General features: G+C 53.1%; 6 protein-coding genes across 6 annotated transcripts; 3 read left to right on the forward strand and 3 right to left on the reverse strand.

Moving 5' to 3' along the window:
• Positions 1-377: 377 nt before the first annotated feature.
• PG985_006732 (Nitrate transporter) lies at positions 378-2,108 on the reverse strand (the record flags this gene model as incomplete). Its single annotated transcript, XM_066826501.1, has 4 exons — positions 378-1,686; positions 1,740-1,819; positions 1,877-1,914; positions 1,982-2,108. 4 exons carry the CDS (start codon positions 2,106-2,108, stop codon positions 378-380), a joined length of 1,554 nt encoding a protein of 517 aa, XP_066686108.1.
• Positions 2,109-3,596: 1,488 nt separating this feature from the next.
• On the forward strand, positions 3,597-3,827 carry PG985_006733 (uncharacterized protein; the record flags this gene model as incomplete). Its single annotated transcript, XM_066826502.1, has 1 exon — positions 3,597-3,827. The coding sequence occupies one exon, from the start codon at positions 3,597-3,599 to the stop codon at positions 3,825-3,827; it is 231 nt and encodes a 76-aa protein (XP_066686109.1).
• A 1,117-nt stretch (positions 3,828-4,944) lies between these two features.
• On the forward strand, positions 4,945-5,925 carry PG985_006734 (uncharacterized protein; the record flags this gene model as incomplete). The annotated part of the gene is made up of 2 exons (XM_066826503.1): positions 4,945-5,120; positions 5,262-5,925. The coding sequence occupies 2 exons, from the start codon at positions 4,945-4,947 to the stop codon at positions 5,923-5,925; spliced, it is 840 nt and encodes a 279-aa protein (XP_066686110.1).
• A 1,287-nt stretch (positions 5,926-7,212) lies between these two features.
• Positions 7,213-12,117, forward strand: PG985_006735 (uncharacterized protein; the record flags this gene model as incomplete). The annotated part of the gene is made up of 2 exons (XM_066826504.1): positions 7,213-10,995; positions 11,056-12,117. The coding sequence occupies 2 exons, from the start codon at positions 7,213-7,215 to the stop codon at positions 12,115-12,117; spliced, it is 4,845 nt and encodes a 1,614-aa protein (XP_066686111.1).
• Positions 12,118-13,165: 1,048 nt separating this feature from the next.
• Positions 13,166-14,112, reverse strand: PG985_006736 (uncharacterized protein; the record flags this gene model as incomplete). Its single annotated transcript, XM_066826505.1, has 3 exons — positions 13,166-13,773; positions 13,866-14,016; positions 14,083-14,112. The coding sequence occupies 3 exons, from the start codon at positions 14,110-14,112 to the stop codon at positions 13,166-13,168; spliced, it is 789 nt and encodes a 262-aa protein (XP_066686112.1).
• A 774-nt stretch (positions 14,113-14,886) lies between these two features.
• Positions 14,887-16,491, reverse strand: PG985_006737 (uncharacterized protein; the record flags this gene model as incomplete). The annotated part of the gene is made up of 1 exon (XM_066826506.1): positions 14,887-16,491. The coding sequence occupies one exon, from the start codon at positions 16,489-16,491 to the stop codon at positions 14,887-14,889; it is 1,605 nt and encodes a 534-aa protein (XP_066686113.1).
• Between the last annotated feature and the right edge of the window lie 3,631 nt (positions 16,492-20,122).

Below are 20,122 nucleotides of genomic sequence, written 5' to 3' on the forward strand. Positions count from 1 at the left end.
CCATATAGTGCATTCCAGTTCTTCATGTTACCTGGTTACGGGTGGTGGCTATGCTCCCACGCCTCTATTTACATGTACCTATTGGTCGATGGTTGTCGTCCAGTTGAAAGTGGGCGTGAACTATTTAGGTTTATTGACGCCATCAGTGACACCATTTCAGTATATTGCTTGTAAGTAGGTCATAACCAATCATTAATGCTTGCCGGTATTGTCTATGTACCCAATATCTCAGCCAATGAAATCAAGTATATATCGTTTTTGCTTCGCTTCGTAAACTCCCCCAACTCCAATTGGATATCTTTGAGCTACCAACCAAAAATAAACATATGACACCGTTCCCCACGTGTGATAGTCGTCAAATACGCCAAGCCGGCTTTTCAGTGACCGCCAATCTGGCCCTTGGGCAGCGGCGGCACCCAGCAAAGCGCGAGGTTGAGGCCAATGTGGATGAGACCAATGACCCATAACGCCTTGGCGTAGTTGGTGCCGCCGTCCATGAAGCGGAATACGATGGCGAAGACGACGCCGCCCAGGTTGCCCACGGCGCCCGTTACACCCGACAGGACTCCGTTGGCGTGGGGGTGGACGTGGGGAATGAGGGAGAAGTTGGCGCCGTTGCCGGCCTCGAGGAAGATGGCCATCAGGGCCACGAGGCCGAACATGGTGGACTGGTCGTGGGAGTCGACCTTGCCGATGACGACCAGGAACACGCCGGTGAGGCAGCCGCACACCACGATCCAGATCTTCTTGGCCCAGAGACTCCGGCCGAGCGCGTTGAAGACGAAATCGGAAATGGCGCCCCCTAGAGGTCGGGTGACGAAGTTGAGGAAGCCGAACATGGCCGCCCAGTTGGCTGCGTTGGTCTGCCCGAGCAACGGGAAGTTCTTGACGTAGTAGGAACTCAGGACGGAGTTAATGGCCAGTTCGGCACCAAATGAGCAGAAGTACGTGAACATGTGAAACCCGGACTGGGGAGAGAGAAACACGCGCATGCTCTCCTTCAACGTGGGCTTGACCACAGTCTCGCCATGCGCCGTCTCGAGCATCTCCTCTTTGGTGCAGGCGGCTTCGTGATCCCAGTTTCGGTGGTGCGAGGGGGGCTTCCGTTTCGGGTCCTCTTTGGCATCCTGGACACCAGATGATTTGGAGCTGACCCTGTCGGCGATGCTGCCGGGTACATCGATCACGTCGTTCTCGACCAGACCATCGACGCCGTGCGTTTGCAGGTTCTGTTGGGTGTGTAGATGGCGTTCGGACCATTTGCCAGTGGGGGTATCGGGACATAGCGCAATGAGGGTTATTCCTGTGAGGATGGTGATAATGAGAGGGACGATGAAGGTTACCCGCCAGGCCACCCCCGGTGTGTAGCCTCTGCCAACCAGAGAATCGAACACGGCTGGCATGATGAAGTAGGTGATGCCCCCACCTGAATTACCCCAGCCGCCGGTCAGGGCATTGGCGGTGCCAACGACATTCTTGTCGAAGAAACCAGTTGACCACACCATGCACGGTACGAATGACCCGCCAAGGATACCGATGAAGAAGCGGCTGACGTACAGGCCTGTCGCGTCATGTACGAGAGGAGCAAGTCCGAGAGGGATTGCGCCGACGAGAAGTAGGCCACCAAATACCCAACGAGGCCCAAACTGGTCGCACAGGGGCCCAGCGACAAAACGAACAAACAGACTGACGGGAGGTTAGTAAAGAGCGAATATCTTTAATCAGCTATGTGGACGTACGTGGCACATAACGACACGATGTTAGAGTTCGCAACCTGTGCCGAACTGAGGCCGAGGTTCGCTTTGATGGTGTGTGTTAACTGGTATTGTGTGTTAGGACTGGTATAGCACTGACGAGAAAGACTGTAGATACTTACAAGAGGAGGAAATGTGTACCAGGCCCAGAATGCAGTCACTATTGAGTAGGTACGTTAGCGGACGGACGGCGAGGCCAAGCGTGTACAGCGCAGATGGATACCTACTGAAACCAAACCAGGAGAAGAAGAACACGCGCCCATAGACGTTGAACACATTCAACACTGGGATTGAGCGAGCTTTGCCGTTTATTGGGTTGATCTCTGGAGCGGCCCAGAGGTAGGAGAGCTTCATCTTGACGGTACGGGTAGCACCTCAGGGGTTGTTCTGCCAAGGTGTTTGTGTAGTGGGCAATGGCACTGAGAAGATGTTTGCTTTGAAGTGGCTGGTTGCCTTTCTATATTTCACGGTTTTTGGAGGCTGGCAACTCGGATTTCTTATACCGTTGAGTCCTTCTCTATATCATGCCATGGAGTGCAATGTGCATCTCCGGACGGAAGCCTTTTTTGTGGACCGGATCTTCAGGCCGTGACGCTAATTCTGTTGCTGTAGTCTCCGCGGGAAGCCCTTGTTTGATAAGTGGGCGTGGCTAGAGAGGCCTGGCCGGAGATGCTGGAGTTCTTATGTGGCTCGCGGCAAACGCCCTGGTGAGATGCGAGCAGCCACGCGGGTTGGGTGGTAATACTTTAGGCGGCTCGTGGTGGCCAGTATGAGTGACACCTATATGTATGTAGCTACCGGTAATATAGCTGGTGGCACAAGCCAAAAACGTCCACCACTCGCAGTGCGAGCTCCAGCTCAGTGGCTAGGGGGCACTGACTGCCGGCAAGGGCGACCTGTGCACTCTATCCCCAACGGCGACACGACTCGGGTCAGGCTGTACCTGGACTTTTCTTATCAGAGTTGTGCTCGGGAGCTAAAGCAGAGTGTACCAGTCGTGGGTACCGACCAACCAACATGACGGGCAATGCAAGGCTCGTATGCGTCCCTACTTTACCTATCAATGTAAGGACATTGGGCAGGGCCAGGGAGGGGCGGAATAGGCCTAGTGCGATCCCTTCCCGCCTCTTGGTCCTTATCAACAACATGGAAGGGCGACGTTGGAATGGAAGGACGGGGACCCGACGGAGGACCCACCATGCCAGAGATAAGCACAAGCGATGTCGTTGGCCTGGCCTTGACCAAGCAATCGATGCTATCTCCCTCGCAGATCTCCGCGATTAGGCTAGTTCAGATAAGTCTGCCATTTGCCATGTCGTGATGCTGTGAATGGGTGGGTGAATGGTGAAGCCGGCACCTTGGGTCGTGGGAATAGTGTAACATACGTGCATCTGAGCGGTTTCACGGCAGGTAAGGAGGCAGGTAGCGACAGGTAGGGCATTCCCAATCGGTTGACGAGAGCAGGTCTAAGTGGTCTGGGTCGAGTCCTGTCACACGACCCGGCTTCCGAGAGAATTGTGCCGGTTTTGACAACCCTCTATCTCACCCTCTCTCCCTGGAATTGGGATGCGACCCTCTGACCCATGAAAACATGACGGGCGTTCGCATTTGTCACCAGATAAGGCTGTTCTTATCAGAGAACACTAAAAGTAGTTCCATGCTGTTATCAGTTGGCGCGGAACCTAATTGCCCAATTACAGCATGATCCCCTGACATGGCCACCCTACTGGTGCGATCATGTCTGCCAAGCACTCGGGTATTTCAGCCTCATCGACTTCACCTGGATGCTGCTCGAAGCAACATGAGGATTTGTCAAACCATCGTTGTTGCTGGGCTCTCGCCATGACCGTTGTTTTCGCCGTCCACCGTACCATCCCAGACTTCCAGAAAGAAACAGACACCACAAACGGCACAGAAGTTGAGGCATTTGCTACCCTCGGCTGGCTTGAACGCCCACCTCTGATGTGGCTCACAGGCTTGCGGTTCATGACACCAATCCGTGTCAGGTCCAGCATTGCCGTGCTTGTTACACCGGCCGATACTCTGCTCGCGACAGGACGCGCACGGCGCTAGAGCAAAGAGGCGACGGTATGAATGCAATAATGCCATTCTGCATGGCCATGATTCAGATGTCTGCTTCCGAGGGGCTCAGCATTGGTCAGCATTGGTCACCCAGCAGACTACGGGCATACATGTGAGTGCGATCTGAGTTATTTCGAACGAATATCTTAGAACTACAATGCAGCATCACTTACTCGCGTGGAAATCTGGTGGCGGAGTTGTATATATATGTATGCAATCGATTACAATTGAAGTTGATTGATCAAGTATGTATGGCATACAGTCCAGCCACGCAGTCGCACTTGCATGAATTCTCATGTGTTGCCTGTCTGCCTTACAGCACACACGGATACTCGCCCGCCAGGGGCACAATATCGGTGAAGCCCAGTTGATGAGAGCGGCAATCGGAATACCAGCTGAATTCACCCGTTAGCCAGAAGTTTAAATATTACTACCATGGCCCGTATGAAGACGGCTTAGTCGGCTGGCCCCGGATATCGGGGTTGTCTGCCAAGCCGGAGGGCTAACAGCGGGAACCCACCGCCTTATCCACAGAGCCGCAATAGGGTAATTCCCCCCTGCCCACCGAAAGCCCGGCTGCCGGTGGTATCACCCATCTTCCTCCCCTGGGGACCTGCCTGCCTGCCGTACCGCCACGCCTCGTCATTTGTAGGTCATGGAATTCATGAGGCGGATTCTCAGCTCTCGGCAACAACCGAGCTATACAGTATTGGTCTTGGGGGAGTGACCGTCCGATTGTGACCCACTTCCACCCATCTTGTCTCTTCATGTCGCGGCTATCGGTTCCAAATCGCCCATCATTACTCGGGCTCAATGACCGCCTCGACGGTAAAAGAGGCGCCCCCGGAGCAAACTTTGTCGACGGCAGCGCGTGTCCGATGACCAGGCCTGGAGAGAGAAAAATTATAAGAATCAACTGACCAGGGAACTGTTTTCTAAAAAGTGATTCCTTCAATTACAGTATAGGCAATAATTTATAACACTTTTGAATACCTATATAACTTCATAACTTCTCTGCCCAAGAATCTGCAATCCCAATTAGACATCACTTCTGAATAGCCTGCCACTAGAAGTTCAAATCACTTCCAGAGCTAAACTACGCGCTACAATGGATCCATCTAAGGAGAGGCCGCCTATCACCTCCCACAATGCTGGGACGCACCATGAGCCGCCGGAGAGTCAGCAACCCGAGCCACCTTCGATTCTCTCCAAAATACAAAGCCGTATGAACGATTCAGTCCGGCCATCGACTTATGCCGAGCTCGAACTCTTACTTCTCACCTTGTAAGTAAACCAACGCCATACAGTTAGCCGTCGAGTACGTACGTGGAAGGTAGCCAAGTGCTAGCTAGAAAGTATTCGACAGCCAGCACGTCCATAAATTTTTGTTACCCTAAAGCTAAGTGCCGTTCCTCCTGATTGCAGCTGCACCGGCATACAAGATGCCGTCTCCTTTCCTGATTACCATTGCTTCGCATCGAACCAGACGGGAAACACCGTCTTCCTCATGCTCGCCATCGTCCTCCCTAGCTTCGACGGCGAGATGTTCATCACGGCCAACATCGGCGCCGCTCTGGGCTTCTTCCTGGCCGCGGGATGGCTCACCGGCCAGGTAAGCCACCTGGTCGGCGCGCGGCAGCGGTGGTGGCTCGTCTTCTGCAACTTCTTCCAGGCCTGCCTCGTGTTCGCCGCCGCGGCGATCCAGCAGGTGTACGGAACGGAGCTGCGCGGCGGCGCCGCCGTCACGGCCGTCTCGCTGCTGGCCTTCGCGTCGGGGAGCCAGGTCGTCCAGTCCCGCTCGCTCGCCATGACGGAGATCTCGACGGCCATGGCCACGGCCGCCTGGGTCGACCTCATGATGGACCCGCACATGTTCCGTACCAGGGGCAACCGGCCCCGCGACCGCCGTGTTAGTTTTCTTCTGGCGCTCATCCTCGGCTGCCTCGCCGGTGCCGGCATCTACAAGACGGCCGGCTCGGCCGCGGCCATCTTCGTCTCGGCTTCGGGAAAGATGCTCGTTACCGTCATGTACCTCTTCAACGGGGCCGAGCGGCCCAAGGAGGAAGATGCAGAGAGTGGCTCTCTTTAGAACGAATATGGTTGATACAGAATTGGGGTTTCGTGAGACGAAAAGTAAGGAGAGGGCGTGCTTAGAGCGATTTCAAGCGTTTGCATCTTGCTAGAACTAGTTAAGACATTGGATAATTGCCATACAGATAGATATTGAACAATAGACTTAATTTCGGAGGCATTATCAACATCAACAAACCATCTTGGTGCGGTGTTCACGGTGATAACGGCATCACATAGATCACTGCCACCAGAGGCAATGCTTCGTTCGTCTTGGCTGTTTAAAGACGTTAATGTAGGTCCATTGACATGACCTGATTTCGCAGGGATTCATGGCAGATTTTGAAGTCTCGGAGAGCTATCGAATCAGTGCTAGAAGTATGGTATCGAATTCGCAAGAGCAAAGGTCTATTAATTGATAGAGAAGGATGCTAGCTCAAGTCGAGTCCTAGCAAATGTTGGGGGTAGCGGCATGCTGTACCTAAGTTCAATAACAGCCCGGCAAGAGCAACCTAAAACGGAATCTGCTAGTGGTTTGAACGCAGCTACTTCACAGTGGGAGCACCAACTATGCATGTGATTGATAATAGGTTAGTATGCTCACCTGAAGTGCTAATGGGATGAACATAGTATCAGGTCGAATTCGTCTTCACAATTCTCTCCGGCTGAATGAGAAAACAGGAGGCACTGACTTGAAGTGTTCGAAAGTTGATGCTGTAGATCTGATTAAACCAATCAGAACCCACTAAAAGGTCTCATTTGTGGTCACCTGACTGGGCGACACGGGCAGTTAGAGGGAATCGCGTCTCTGGTGGGGCAGTGGCGCGTCCAGGCCTGAAGCTCGAGAATTGAAGACGGCTTGATTACCACCAGTAAATCACAACGAAATAAAGCGCGATGATCAGCTCGCCTTGACAATAATCACCCGAGCAACAATTCCACGATAAGTCCATGGAGGTGCCTGTGGCTAACGTGTCCAAGCCGGCTTCATGACTCGCAACAACCTCCGCGATCATCTCACCTGGTTGTTGGCCAACGTTGCGCTGTCTGCCCCGAACGCGCCTTTGCTCCCCCGGCCCGCGACACATCGAGCCAATTGTCAATACGCGGGCCCAGCCTGTATCCCACTTTACCGCCCGTCGAAAGTAATGGAACTTCCGAACTCGCGAGTATCAGTCAATCTAGGGGCTTGAACCGGGCGGACTCTGTTACAAGAGTCACGCGAGCCCATGTCTCTACGGCCACGGCAGGACAATCGCAGGAGGGTTTGGGAGAGGAGGAAAGGAAAAGAAGTCACCTAGACGACATGGGGCGTATTGTTTCGGCCCCGGCGTCAACCTCCAAAAGACGCGGTCTTCTTTTCAATCAGGAACAGCTGCTTACCCCAGCTTCAACCTCCGATGTCGGTCGGCTACAGCAAGCTTACTCGGTTTCCTTGTCGAATCCGAGAACCGCCAGCAAAGAAACGAGGAGATCTCCGCCTCGCTCGAGGTTATTTGACAGGCAGCCCGGAACACCAGCGCCTGTTCTGCACGACTACGAAGATGACTTAGAGGCACTGGATTTGGCAGGAGAGGACGACAACCCCTCTTCCGATTCCATCCCCGTGGGATTTGGCGACGATGTTCGACTGTGGACTGAGGATCATGCGTCACGCCCAGAGCCGTCGCAAACCCAACGTGGAACCAAACGCAAAAGCCATGAGATCGCTCGGCCCCCCACATCACCCGACTTGCTTGCTGATGACGACGACGATGAGTTCCCCGATATATTTGGGATTGTGCCTCAGGACTATACCACTCCAAAGTCCATTAAGAAGAGGAGACCGGAAACACCAATGAGCCAGCGGGTTGCAGGTTCCAAGGTATCTGCAAGCTGTAGGAATGGTAGAGGCACGGTCCAACCGATATCGCGGATATCCGAGGGTTTGGAGGAAAGTCAAGAGAGAAAAGTCGTGCCATCGCCCAAAAAGTCGCCGACGAAGATGAACCCAAGGCCTACAGCAGCGGCCCCGAAGGTGCCGGGAAGCCCCGTGGAACCGGATAATGCGATGGAGGTTGAATTCGACCATATTACCCCACAAAAGTCTCACCTGTCGCGGAAAACTCGACGAGATAGTCGGGTGATACAAGATTCAGACGATGAATTTGCAACTCCAGCTACCCACAACTCTTCAATCATCTCAATCCCATCAACAAACGACGGAGAAGATCCAAAAGGGCCCTCGGGCCGGCGGCGTCGCGAATCATCGGCTGCTATTATTGCCCCTGACACACCTTCGAAGACCCGTACGGACCCATCGCCTGTCAGACGAACGGCAATGAGTTCTTCTCAACGCGGCATCAACGAACAGGCGGAGCTTTCTGTGATAGATATGACTCAGAGTAATAATGATCGCGGGGCCTCTTCACAAACACCAGTATCCAGTCAAGCACTCCCAGCGCTGAGCCAAGAGGCTCAAGACAAAATCCTGAAGTTCTTTCTGGACATGCCATCCATAGTCGAGAGCAGACGTGCCTCGATAGAAGAGAAACTTCAACAAAACCGGGAAGCCTACCGTGCAGCTTTGGTCAACAGGCATGCGCGTGCGGAACAAACAACTAATTTGAAGCGGGAGAAAGACCGGCTGATGAAACAAAAGCTTGCTCTCGAAGGAGTAGTCAACGAGCATCAGAAATATCGGGATTTGGTCGCTAGGCGAGATGGGTTGGTATCGCAAATAATGGACAAGTACGACCAGGATGACGACGAAAGCTTCCTTGAAGTTGAGGATGCTCTAGAAGGACTCGACATGGAACTTGCTCAGCAGGAAACACCGTTGATAGAGTCGCTCTTGCGGGCTGGGATCACCAGCGTTGATGTCTTTACGGAGCACAATACGTCCACGTCCGAAACTCAAATGCCGCCAGACCCGTCTGATTTTGTCGTTCAGGCTACCCAGCCGGCTCGTCATGAACCATCGCGGGCAATGTCTCGGGGCAGTGGGCCCGTTTCTGCCTCTGCTAGGAACAGCCAAGTCATCAAGCAGACTCAGATGCCCCCACAAGGGGGATTCTCCTCCGAATCAACTTCTCGTCTCTACCCCGCGCAGAATCCTTCCTCCAGATCTCTTATCGCCAATAGCCAACGCCTAGGGTCAAGGGAGAGCTTTTCCAGAGAGAGCCGAGAGCCCTTAGCCCACTCGACGGAACCTACCTGGGATGAGATGGAATTGATGATTGACGACGACTTGAACGAGCCTGCCCCATTCAGGTACCCAGGCAATTCAAATAATAAAGGGCGGTTAAGTCCTGCCAAAGCATCTACTAGGCAAGCACCGAGCTACGCGAGCGATAGCGACTATGGCGATGACGTCGACATGCTTGAGGTTGCGGAAACGTTCGAATTAAATCAGTCGTCGTTGGAGAGCACAGCACCGAAGCGTAGCCGGCCCGCGTTGTCAGAGACCTCTGGGAACACTAGCACCACCTCGCAAACGAGGACAGTAGAGAAGAGGGCTGCTAGCTCGTCGGGAAGGTTAAAAATACCCCCGGAACTCATGAAGTTCAAGTGGTCGCCAGAAGTCAAGCGTGCACTCAAGGACCGTTTCCGTATGAGCGGCTTTCGCCACAATCAACTCGAAGCCATCAACGCGACTCTGGAGGGAAAGGATGCCTTCATTCTTATGCCTACGGGCGGTGGCAAATCCCTCTGCTACCAACTCCCCGCCGTGATCAAGAGTGGGAAAACCCGAGGTGTCACAATTGTCGTATCTCCATTGATCAGCTTGATGCAAGATCAGGTGCATCACCTCCAGGCCCTCAATATACCAGCAAGGGTTTTCAACGGCGAATGCTCCGCGGAGGAACGCAGAGAAATCATTGCCACATTGAAGGGTCCAAACCCGGATCATCACTTTCAGCTTCTCTACGTTACACCTGAGATGATCAGGAATAGTAGCACCTTCAACACCGCTCTCAGTACTCTGTATAGGGGAAAGCATCTAGCTCGTCTTGTCATTGACGAAGCGCACTGCGTCAGTCAATGGGGCCACGATTTTCGACCCGATTACAAAGAGCTTGGTGCGTTCCGTCAGGACTTCCCAAACGTCCCTGTTATGGCCCTTACCGCTACCGCTACCAAGAACGTCATGGTGGACATCAAACACAACCTGGGTATCGATGGAGGCAAGGAGTTCTCGCAGAGTTTCAACAGGCCAAACCTCTTCTACGAAGTAAGACGGAAGGAGAAAGACACCATCACTGAGATTGCAGACCTGATCAACAACTCGTATCAGGGGCAAACAGGGATTGTGTACACTTTATCTCGGAAGAATGCAGAGACAACAGCACAAAAGCTGAGGGACCATGGCATTGCTGCTCACCATTACCACGCCTCGATCCCTGCAGAGGCCAAGAGCAAAGTTCAGCTGGAATGGCAGAGAGGCCGCATCAAAGTCGTCGTTGCTACTATCGCATTCGGTATGGGCATCGACAAGGCGGACGTGCGTTTCGTCATTCATCAATCTATGCCAAAGAGTCTGGAGGGTTACTACCAGGAAACCGGAAGAGCTGGGCGAGATGGCAACCCCTCGGCATGCTATCTGTACTTCAGCTTTGGAGACGTGACCCAACTCCGCAAGATGATCAACGACGGAGAAGGAAACGAACAGCAGAAACAGCGACAGCGTAATATGCTGGCCGCCATGACTGCCTTTGCTGATAACCAAAGCGATTGTCGGCGTGTCGAGATCCTTCGATACTTTGGGGAGACATTCAACCGAAATGAATGTAACAAATCATGCGATAACTGCCAGACCGGTGCTACTTTTGACGTCAAGGACTTCACCGACATTGCCATCGCTGCTTTGGAAATCACAAGATCCCAGCGCCAACTTACGCTTAATCAATGCACCGAGATGCTTATGGGCCTCAACAGGAAGAAGGCCCTCGAGTCCCTAGATGAACAGGCCAAGCCGTACTTGGGAATCGCTAAGAAGAATCCCAAGCATGAGATACACCGCGTTATTGACCGGTTACAAGCTGAAGGGGCATTGGTGGAAAAGAACGTTTTCCAGCGGAGCCACCGGATGGCCGTCCAATATTTCCAGGTAAACCATCCCGAATGCATCCGCATTCTTCGTTGATGCCAAGCTAATGTTTTCTACTAGATTGGAGGTATAGCTCACTCTTTCATGAGAGGGCGGAGGAAGCTCATTTTGACTGTCCAAGTTAAAGGCAGCGGCGGTCAAGCTGCTGCGCCGAAGAGTAAGAAGAAAACGACGGCGGCGGCAGCAGCTGCGGCTCCTCCATCGACCATCGTCTCTTCCCCAATGCAAGCACGCAAAACCAAGGGCAAAGGCAAAGCAGTCGCTACAGTTTTGTCTGATGATGATGACGAATACAACGAATCCGATGATGATTTTGAAGTAAGGAAGCCTGCTGGAAGGCTGCAGAGACGAGCGCCAGTTGGCCCACCAATACGCCACGATGCCAAAACTGAGCCTTTGAACGAAGTTCATTCGGCACTGGTCGAGGAGTTCGAAATAGAGGCTACCCGTATTGCGGAGGAGACCCAGAACACCAAGCATCTGCGGCAGCCTATTTTCTCTGTACAGCAGCTTCGCGATATGGTGATGGGGTGGACAACAGACCTGGAATCTATGAAGCAGATACCGACTATTGACCCCTCCAAGGTCACATTACATGGCCGTAAATTTGTCGCTCTGGTGAAGCAGTTCCAGGAACGTTACAAGAGCATTATGGGGACGGAAGCAGACACCCCGGAACCTCGACATGGTCTGGACACAAGCGTTGTGGATCTAGTGTCTAGCGACGACGAGGAAATGGGCGACTTGGCAGACGATGGAGAAGACTCGAGGTATTTCAGAGGTTCTCCGCGTCAAGCGCCTCCCGATGATGATGATGATAGGTGGATGCAAGACCTGGACGACATGATGCGCGCATCGCAGGCCACATCCTCCTCGAGGAGGCGATCAGGCGGTTCGACGTCACGAGGTGGAAAGGGCTCATACAGCAAGGGCAAGCGATCGTACTCACGGAAGGGCGGCAAATCTGGCGGTGGCGTCACGAAAAGGGCAAGCACAGGCAAGAGGTCGTCTACAGGGACATCCCGGTCTGGTGGTTCCAGTGCGTTCATGTCCAACAGAGGTGGTGGACGCAGCGGTGGCGCAGGCGGTGCTCAGCAGAGGATCGATTTGATGCCACTCTAGCTGTCTGCCCTTCTCGCTGTTGCTGCTGGGATACCAACAGCCGTCCCTGAGGGGCCAAATGGGACCAGGAAAGGAGAAAGGCAGGCAGGCAGGCAGGTGCTAAGACGGGAAGCCATCGCCTCGAGTGATGGCAAGTTGTTTCTCGCTACGATTCTTTTTGAAAAATGAGCTGTTGCATGCATGGTTTGGCGTACTGTGGATTGGCTTTGACACGATACCTAGCATTCGTCGTTGGCGTACAGGGCATATTACATGTCGTCAGGGGGGGAGTTACGACTTGCTTAGAAACAGCATGCATGAAAGACGACGATGAACGAACTCTCTCCGTAGAGGACAGGCGGGGAAATACAACAAAAGACGTTGCACTTGCCGCTTAGTTTAGATGGAGCAGAGTTTGAAATACCTCTGTAAACATTAGGTAATAGAAAGAATATTGCGTCTCACAAGAGGATACTGCTGCTAGCTTGGTAGCATATCCTGAGACGATGCCGACAACTGCTTCAGTATGTATACCAAATCTACCTGTGATGCATGCCAATGTCCCTCCTCGGATGCTCGCCGGTCTCTACATGTATTTTACCTGGTAGTCGAACGCCCAGGCCCAGATAAAACAACACTCGTGTTGTAGAAATATCCCGGCGAAATCTCACTACACACAATATGATAGCAATTTATGACAGGCGTTGGATTTCAAAGCCCTTTCGCTACCATTTTTGCGTACGTGATTTCGCCGAGATCTGAACCAAGAAGGTGCTTCCACGCTTACTTCCGTTGCCAGTGTTGGGCCGGTCAGCACAGTGCCTCTGTAGAATACGGTATTGTCACGCAAAGTCCCACTTTCATCGGTAATCACCCGCCGCATTGAGAGAGATTCATGGCAGTTGGTTTTCATGATTCATTCACTAGGGTCTCGCGAAATCAATCACGAGCCCTACGGCGGCTGTGAGGAGTACTTGGGGGCGGTATCGTACATCGTCAAGAGCTCTCTATTTCATCACAAGAAATACATAAGCCCCATATAGCTAGTCTTCTTTGCGTCAACCTGTCCTTAAACCGTCTGTGTACCGTAGCCCTTGATCCTGTCGGCAAAGGCCCAGCTCTGGTTCTCCAGCTTCTCGTTCTCCTTGAGGTCGACGCCGTCCTTGGTGATGACGGCGATGCTGTAGTTGTCCATGCTGCGGGCATCGCGGTAGAAGAGGACCTTCATACACTCCTTGATGACCTCGACGGCCTTTTCTTGGGTGAGCTTGGCGGCCGACTCCTCGTCGGGGGCGTAGCGGCGCATGATGGGCTGGGCCAGGACGCTGCCGAAGCCCGTCGCCAGCGAAGGGCTCGTGAAGGTGGTTCCGAGCAAGTCGGTGGCGGCGAGGAAGGGCTTCTGGTCGTCGTCGAGGCCGGCGACCAGCAGCGAATTCCAGAGCGGGTCGAACTTGGAGCGGCGGTGGTACATGAGCTTGGACAGGTACTTGTGCAGGTTGCGGGCGTTAAGGGAGTGGCCCGGGTCCGACTTGTAGGCCTCGTCGATGGAGAGCTCCGTCAGGTGACGGTCGAGGTACTGCATGTCCGAGACGTCGCCGCCGAAGCCGACGACCGAGGTGCCGGCGAACGTGCGCAGGCGCTTGACGTCGGTGAAGCGGGCGAGGGAACCGTACGAGGCTGTTCGAATGGAGGGGTCCATATGTTAGCAAGAGGCGATGGAAGAAGGCCCATGGCGAGGCAGGGAGCGAGAAGTATAGAATAAAACACACCCAAGTTATCGGCGGCAATGACCACGCCATCCTTGAACTTGATAGCGACAACGGATGTTCCTGTCACTATGGGCTGCTGGGTATGTTGATTTGGGCCATTGTTTGTCTGCATGTATGAGGCATCGTAGGCGCCGTACACGTCGTCACGAGGCTATGCATATCACAGTCATTAGCCAAGAGCCCCAAGAGCGACGCCAGATGCCCGTCGAGAACTCACACGACCCCAAGCTTGCGGACGGTGATCCATGGTGGTGGATGCTGGAAGGTGCGGAAGCAGGTGTTGTTGTAGAACGATTGCGGACGATGCGTCGCTCGATCGAATATCGCGAGGAAGGGTGATCGATTAAATCAAATCCAGAAGACAGGCTGGGGACGGAAAGACCAGGATCGATTGATGGTTGGGAAGTGAGGCTTGGTTAGAAGGGTGTCTGTCTATCGGGAGGTGGTAGTATGTACTGAGCTACAGGCACTACAACGACGTCGTCACGGTTCTGCCTTCCTAGCCGGACACCGACCGGGTCTGGCCTAAGGAAGTGGCCCTGAGCTGAGCTGGAGCTTGGGCCACCCACGCCCAGCATGGCTCCACACCCAACCCGCCGTCCCTCTGAGCATACATTTCTTCGCGGGATGAAGACAAGTCAACTAGTATGTAGAAGTTTATCAAGTTTTTTATTAATCAAGGTGTACCAAATGAGGTATTTTTATGTGAACGTGCCCATGGCCTCTACTAAAATTCAAAAAGAAAGGGAATAAAGACAAAAAAAAAAAAAAAAAAAAAAGAGCTGTAAGACCAAAATATTCCTTCCTCTCTTCGGTGATGCTGATGCAATCATCGGGGGTATATCGTTTCAAAAACCTAATAAACCTCGGAGATGTCTCCCCTTGAATCTCTCTTTGGATATCTCTCCCTGGATGCCTTCCTGAACGCACCCACGCCTGTCCGTTTATCTGCAAAGAAGCCGCCAGGCCTTCCAGAACAACCCATGAATCGTGACTATATCTCAAGCCCCTCTTCAACGTCTCAGTCCGAAATGACGAGCTCGGCCGTGATCTCCTCGCGTACCTTGCGGCACCATTTCCACAGGGCCTCTTCAAACTCTACCCACACCTCGTTGTTGTTGTTGTACACAACTCCCAAGACGTCCACCTTCAACATGACCTCCCACCGGAGCTCAGCGGCCTTGATCCAGTATCGGAGGTTGTCGGCACACCGATACGGCTTCTGCGTGTCCACATGGTACGATCCGATAGTGCCAAACCGTCTCTTAGACTTGCGGACTGTCGCATTGTGCAGCTTGACCAGCCGGACTCCATTCTGCAGGCTTTCCAGGAACGGCGTAGGCACGTCTGTCGCTTGAGCGGCAGGTGTGTAGGCCGGGAGGGGCTCATCGTCAGGCTCCATAGACCGCAAGAAGGCCAGTTCCCTTTCAATCTCCCGTCCTGTCCAGTCGCCCCTGAGCCAGGCCCATCCCTCTCTCTCAATACGTTCGGCTTCCTCAATTTCCTCTTCTTTCTTCAGCATATCGCGGATTCCTTCAATCCACGAAGTCATGGTGGATCGCTCGTCCACGCGCGGGCCCCCGACAAAGTTGCGCGTCGCCATGTGCTTGAGCGTTTCCATGACCGCAAGCAGGTCAGCACGAATCTCCTTCTCGGACCTAATAGTATCCAGCATCTCAGGTTGCTCGTGTGACGTGTAGAAGTTCTTAGCAGCCCGAATCGCCAACGTCATGGTATCAAGGATCTGCATCCCCTGGACTTGATCCCAGCCCTGCTTGGGAGCCTTCGGGTTTGGCGCCTCGGTTGGGGTTCCCGAGCGCGACGGTATTGGGGGCACCGGGCTGGTAGGCTGCGAACCTGCCGGGGACATTGACTGCTTCAAAACCCGGCTTGCGGCATCCAGAGTGCTGTTCAACTCTGTCTTGAGCTCCTCAATGGTGGGCGGTTTGGGAATCACCTTCTCACGGTGCTTGTAGGTGCTTGTAGTCGGCGGGAGGACGTTCGGGTCGATGTCCTCAATATCATCCGAGTCATACCCGGATTGCTCATCGGTGGGAGACTCGACCATCGATCCTCCCCCCATGAGATGTCCATTGTTATCCGGGCTCGAGGCATACATCGAGTCGCCATCAGACCGGTTGAGATAGGAGGATGAGTCGACCGACGAAAGATCCAAAGTGGCTCTCGGGTTCCTCTTCCTGGCAAGCTGCCCTCCCTTTCCCTCCAGCAAACCGGTTCTAGCGAAGTAGTACTGGAGATGTGCGATGCTTCCCAGGCTCAAGACGCTTTCTCTGTGCTTGGCACTAGCGGCGAACTCGGTGCCTTCGGGTCTGGTATACCCCCGCCGGACTGGACGTTCTGAGAAGGTTTGCGTCGAAACTCGGTTGGGGTTGGATATGAGGCTGCCGTCGGACTGTTTGGAATAGCCAGCCGACGACTGGCGCGAGAGTGATGGGCTGGCCAGAGAGTCGCGGTACGAGCCATCCGTGCTGGAGCCACGGGAGGTGGTAGAGTCGGTTGATACTATGCGGGGAGTCGGTCCACCCGCCCTCGCGGGAGTCGACTTAGGCGAAGGCGAGTCGCAGCGCACAACAGGAGGTGCGTTCTGACCCGAAGTTGCAGCCATGGTGGGCGAATTCTTGTTCAAGATGGCTCGAAAGGGTCGGTTGCGGTGCAAAGCTGCAGGCAATGTGGCAGTGGGCTCGTTGGGCTAGGTGGGCTCGGTAGAGATACAGCTCTCTCGGGGTATTTGGAAATCAGAAGAGAAAGAGTAGGGAAAGAATGGCAGTTGAGTATCGGTTGAAGAACCACAAGTTTGTACAGTTATTACAAAAATAGCGAGTGAAAAATGCAAAGGTGCAAAAGAGCTTCCCTCGGTTGGTCGGTTGGTGTCCGTTTCGGGCAAGAAGCGGAGTGTTGACAACGAGGGGAGGAGGTTGTGTCGAGGTGAGGTGTGAGTGGTGATTACCGGGAAACTAATCTAAGGAGTGGATGAGAAGAATGGCCATTGGCAAGAACAACGTTACGCTACGCAAAATGCAGCATGCAGAGAATGGGAAGCTAGGGAAAAGAAACTAGAAAGAAGTCACGGTAGGTAGTAGTAGTAGGAAGTAGAATCCAGCAGACGGGCAAGGAGGAAAGCAAATGCAATACATATTTATTCAAAAAGATTTCGTTCGTTCCGCACATGCACCAGACCTCCAGTTCTTAATTACCCTGACCTCCCACTGCTCGATTTGTGAGGTACCAACAGCACAAGCACGGTACCTGGATGAGACGAGATCAAATGGTATCAGCCCGGTCTGCCGGTGTCAATGTGGTGTGCACACACGCACATCCAAAGGGTCAGGGTCAGGGGTTGGCCCGACTCATCAATGCAATGCCATGATGTGAGTGGCAGAGTACGGTACCCAAGGTAGCTGGGCCGGCTGACCCCTCTCTCAGGAATGGGAATGGGTGGTAGGCAGTAGGTGGTGGGTGGTGCATGCTGCTGTAATTGGGTCGGGCACTAATAAACCTACACCGGCGCCCAGCCTTTCCCAGCTCTGACAGCTTTGACAGTGAGCTTTACAGTGTGTGCCGCTGCGTCAGTCGCGGTAAGTACTACTAACGGGGGGGGTGTGGGGGAGCCGAGTCCCAATGAAACAACTTACTTTTCTATTTTGATCTGGCCATGCCTGTTCACGGCGAACAAATCACAATCTTAATACCGGTAGGCGATACGAGTTGGGACACACGAGAATCGTTGTTGTTGGACTTGGGGCGATCTGGAGGTTGATGTAAGTCTGTCAATGGATCAAAAGCAAGTCGCATCAAATGCACCGTTTCCTGTCACTCAAGCCACGACAGCTGCGGAGTGAGACAATTGATGCCATGCCGAGGTGGGACGCTCCTTAACAATTATTTGTCCCGACTGTCCTGGCAACAACAGCGACATTCCAGTCTGCTCAGGCTTCACTCGATGCTCGACCTACTGCTCGACCCTCCGATGAGCAGAAAGCTGGACAGTGTTCCCACGTGGTAATTACCTATCCGTGCAACTCCAATACAACCTTGTGGACCCCTAGAAATTGAGCCGGCAACGTTTTTTTCCAGTGATCCATACCAGCACCCAAACACCAGGACGGCGGATGAAAGCCCTGGTGTCAGCCGAATGGGACTTGCCACTGCTACCAAGCGTGACGCTCGTACTCGTCTTCTTTCTCCCCATCGCCCATGATTCATTCGTATGCTGGTTGACGTGGTTTGTTGCTTTATACTGACTTTGCCTTCAGGGGGCAGGCAGCTATCTGCACCTGATAGCGGACGATGATCGTATAAAAGCCAGGAGATCTGCGTTGGATGACATTTGTCCGGTCCCCTTCGGAGTAATTCTTTTTTTCTGCTTTGCGGCTACGCACATGTACGTCTGCGTATGATGATCAGCACAAAAAGAGCATAGCAGATTATCCCCTCTAGCCGGGCTCTCGACTTCTACTATTCTCCTTTATCTGACGTTCATGTGCATTTGGCCAATACTGTAACCTCGAGCTATGCTGAGCCCAATAATGCAGCCTGATGGAGGCTACATTTTGTCGACCGGCTTCCCTCCCGCAGAACGAGTGTGGCATGTGGTGTGTGTGGTGTGTTCACACCACTGCATTGTGGTCTGGTCTGGCTTTTTGCAGCGCATGCAGCGCAGGGCAGGGCACAGATGCATATTGGTTGTCAGGTATGTACTCCGTACACTGTCAGGGATGACATCGCCCAATTTGCGCCACCAAGACTATAATGGGTTTAAATATTGGGTTCCTCTCACTCGGGTATGCAAGGTACCATGCACGCAGATGTGGGAGCAACGCAATCTCACTCGTTACATTACAGTACTGTTCCGTGGTCACTGGACCCCATAGAGACTCGACTCAATCCAGGCCCATCCTCCGAGCTCTCTCTGCACAATAACATGAAAAGTGAGGCGCTTTCAGGGTCCATCCACGAGCATGAGCAACTTACACGATGTTTTCCCTCAGTTTAAGTAGGGACACAAGACACATGCAGTCATGTTTCACTACATTACATTATAGGCCCTATCTACCAGATATGGGCACATCAGTGGAAGGATGGGAAACCTTAAACGTTCATTGCATGGTTATTCCTTCTGCCCTTCTTTCTAGGTCCCAGGTAAGGCTAGGTAGCGTTACATGAACTCCGATATTCTCGAGCTTCCCAACACCTTGGACGGGTGATCTTATTATTACTCTGCCAGCTAATAGAACACTGTCGTCACTGCATGCTACCAAATAGGCAATCTGCCAGCTTGCCACGGACCAGCGACAGGGGTATCGCACTTTCCGCCCGCCGAAACAGAAAGAGGCTCCACTGCTAGCCGAGACGCACGGCCATTGATTCATAGCCGTGCCCCTACTTAGTAGTACAGGTACGTACCAGCATTGCCATTTCAGGTGCAGCAGTGGCGGCCGTCAACTGAGCAGGCAGCATACCTACCTAGCATCCATTCATTCATTGAAAGTGCCGAGCTGCGGCTGCACGCAATTCATCAATACCACACACATGTAACATCTTCAAGACTTGTAGAGCATATATGTTACAGCATATATGTATTAATATCGATATCGATATGTGCCGCATCATACCAGGCGTGTGCATACCGTACAATAGCTGCTGAGTTGATCTCATCCTCATGGGCAACAGGGATCTGGCACCCCCGAGACTACCAAATCCCCAGCAACTAGGCAAGTCTATGTATATTTGCAACCTCACATCTCTCTGACGTTTGGCAGTTTCATATAAACATCACGTCTATAACATGAACCCTAAAGGCCGCTTTACTACCTAGTTTTCAGAATGCATCTACTGGAGGGCTCATCATGCTCTGCCGCTATCGCCTGCTCCTCCCCTAGCCGGCCGAACCCCCGGGTGCTCCCCGTCAAGAGTACAGCATACCCAATGCAATAGTGAAATGACTTGTGCCATATGTGATCGTTATGTAATCTTGTTCGGAAATACAGTGTTTAGTGGGTGGCTTCTTCGCTCATAACCAGTACCTCGACAGTTTATTCTCACAACCTCTGGACCACGGACATGATCATGTATTGGCCAATGTAATTTCGATTGCGCACTACCCCTAGCGATGGCGGCCGATCCTAGAGCTTTCCTGGTTTCTTAGTCCGGGGACTCGACTGTAGGGGTCGAGGGTAGTGGTCACCGTGGAGCAAAATGCATTGTCACATTACTTAGCACCCGGATAGGAAGCAGCA

The sequence above is a fragment of the Apiospora marii genome (assembly GCF_038362585.1).
Source record: "Apiospora marii strain CBS 49790 chromosome Unknown utg000004l_segment0_segment0, whole genome shotgun sequence".
NCBI lineage: Eukaryota > Fungi > Ascomycota > Sordariomycetes > Amphisphaeriales > Apiosporaceae > Apiospora > Apiospora marii.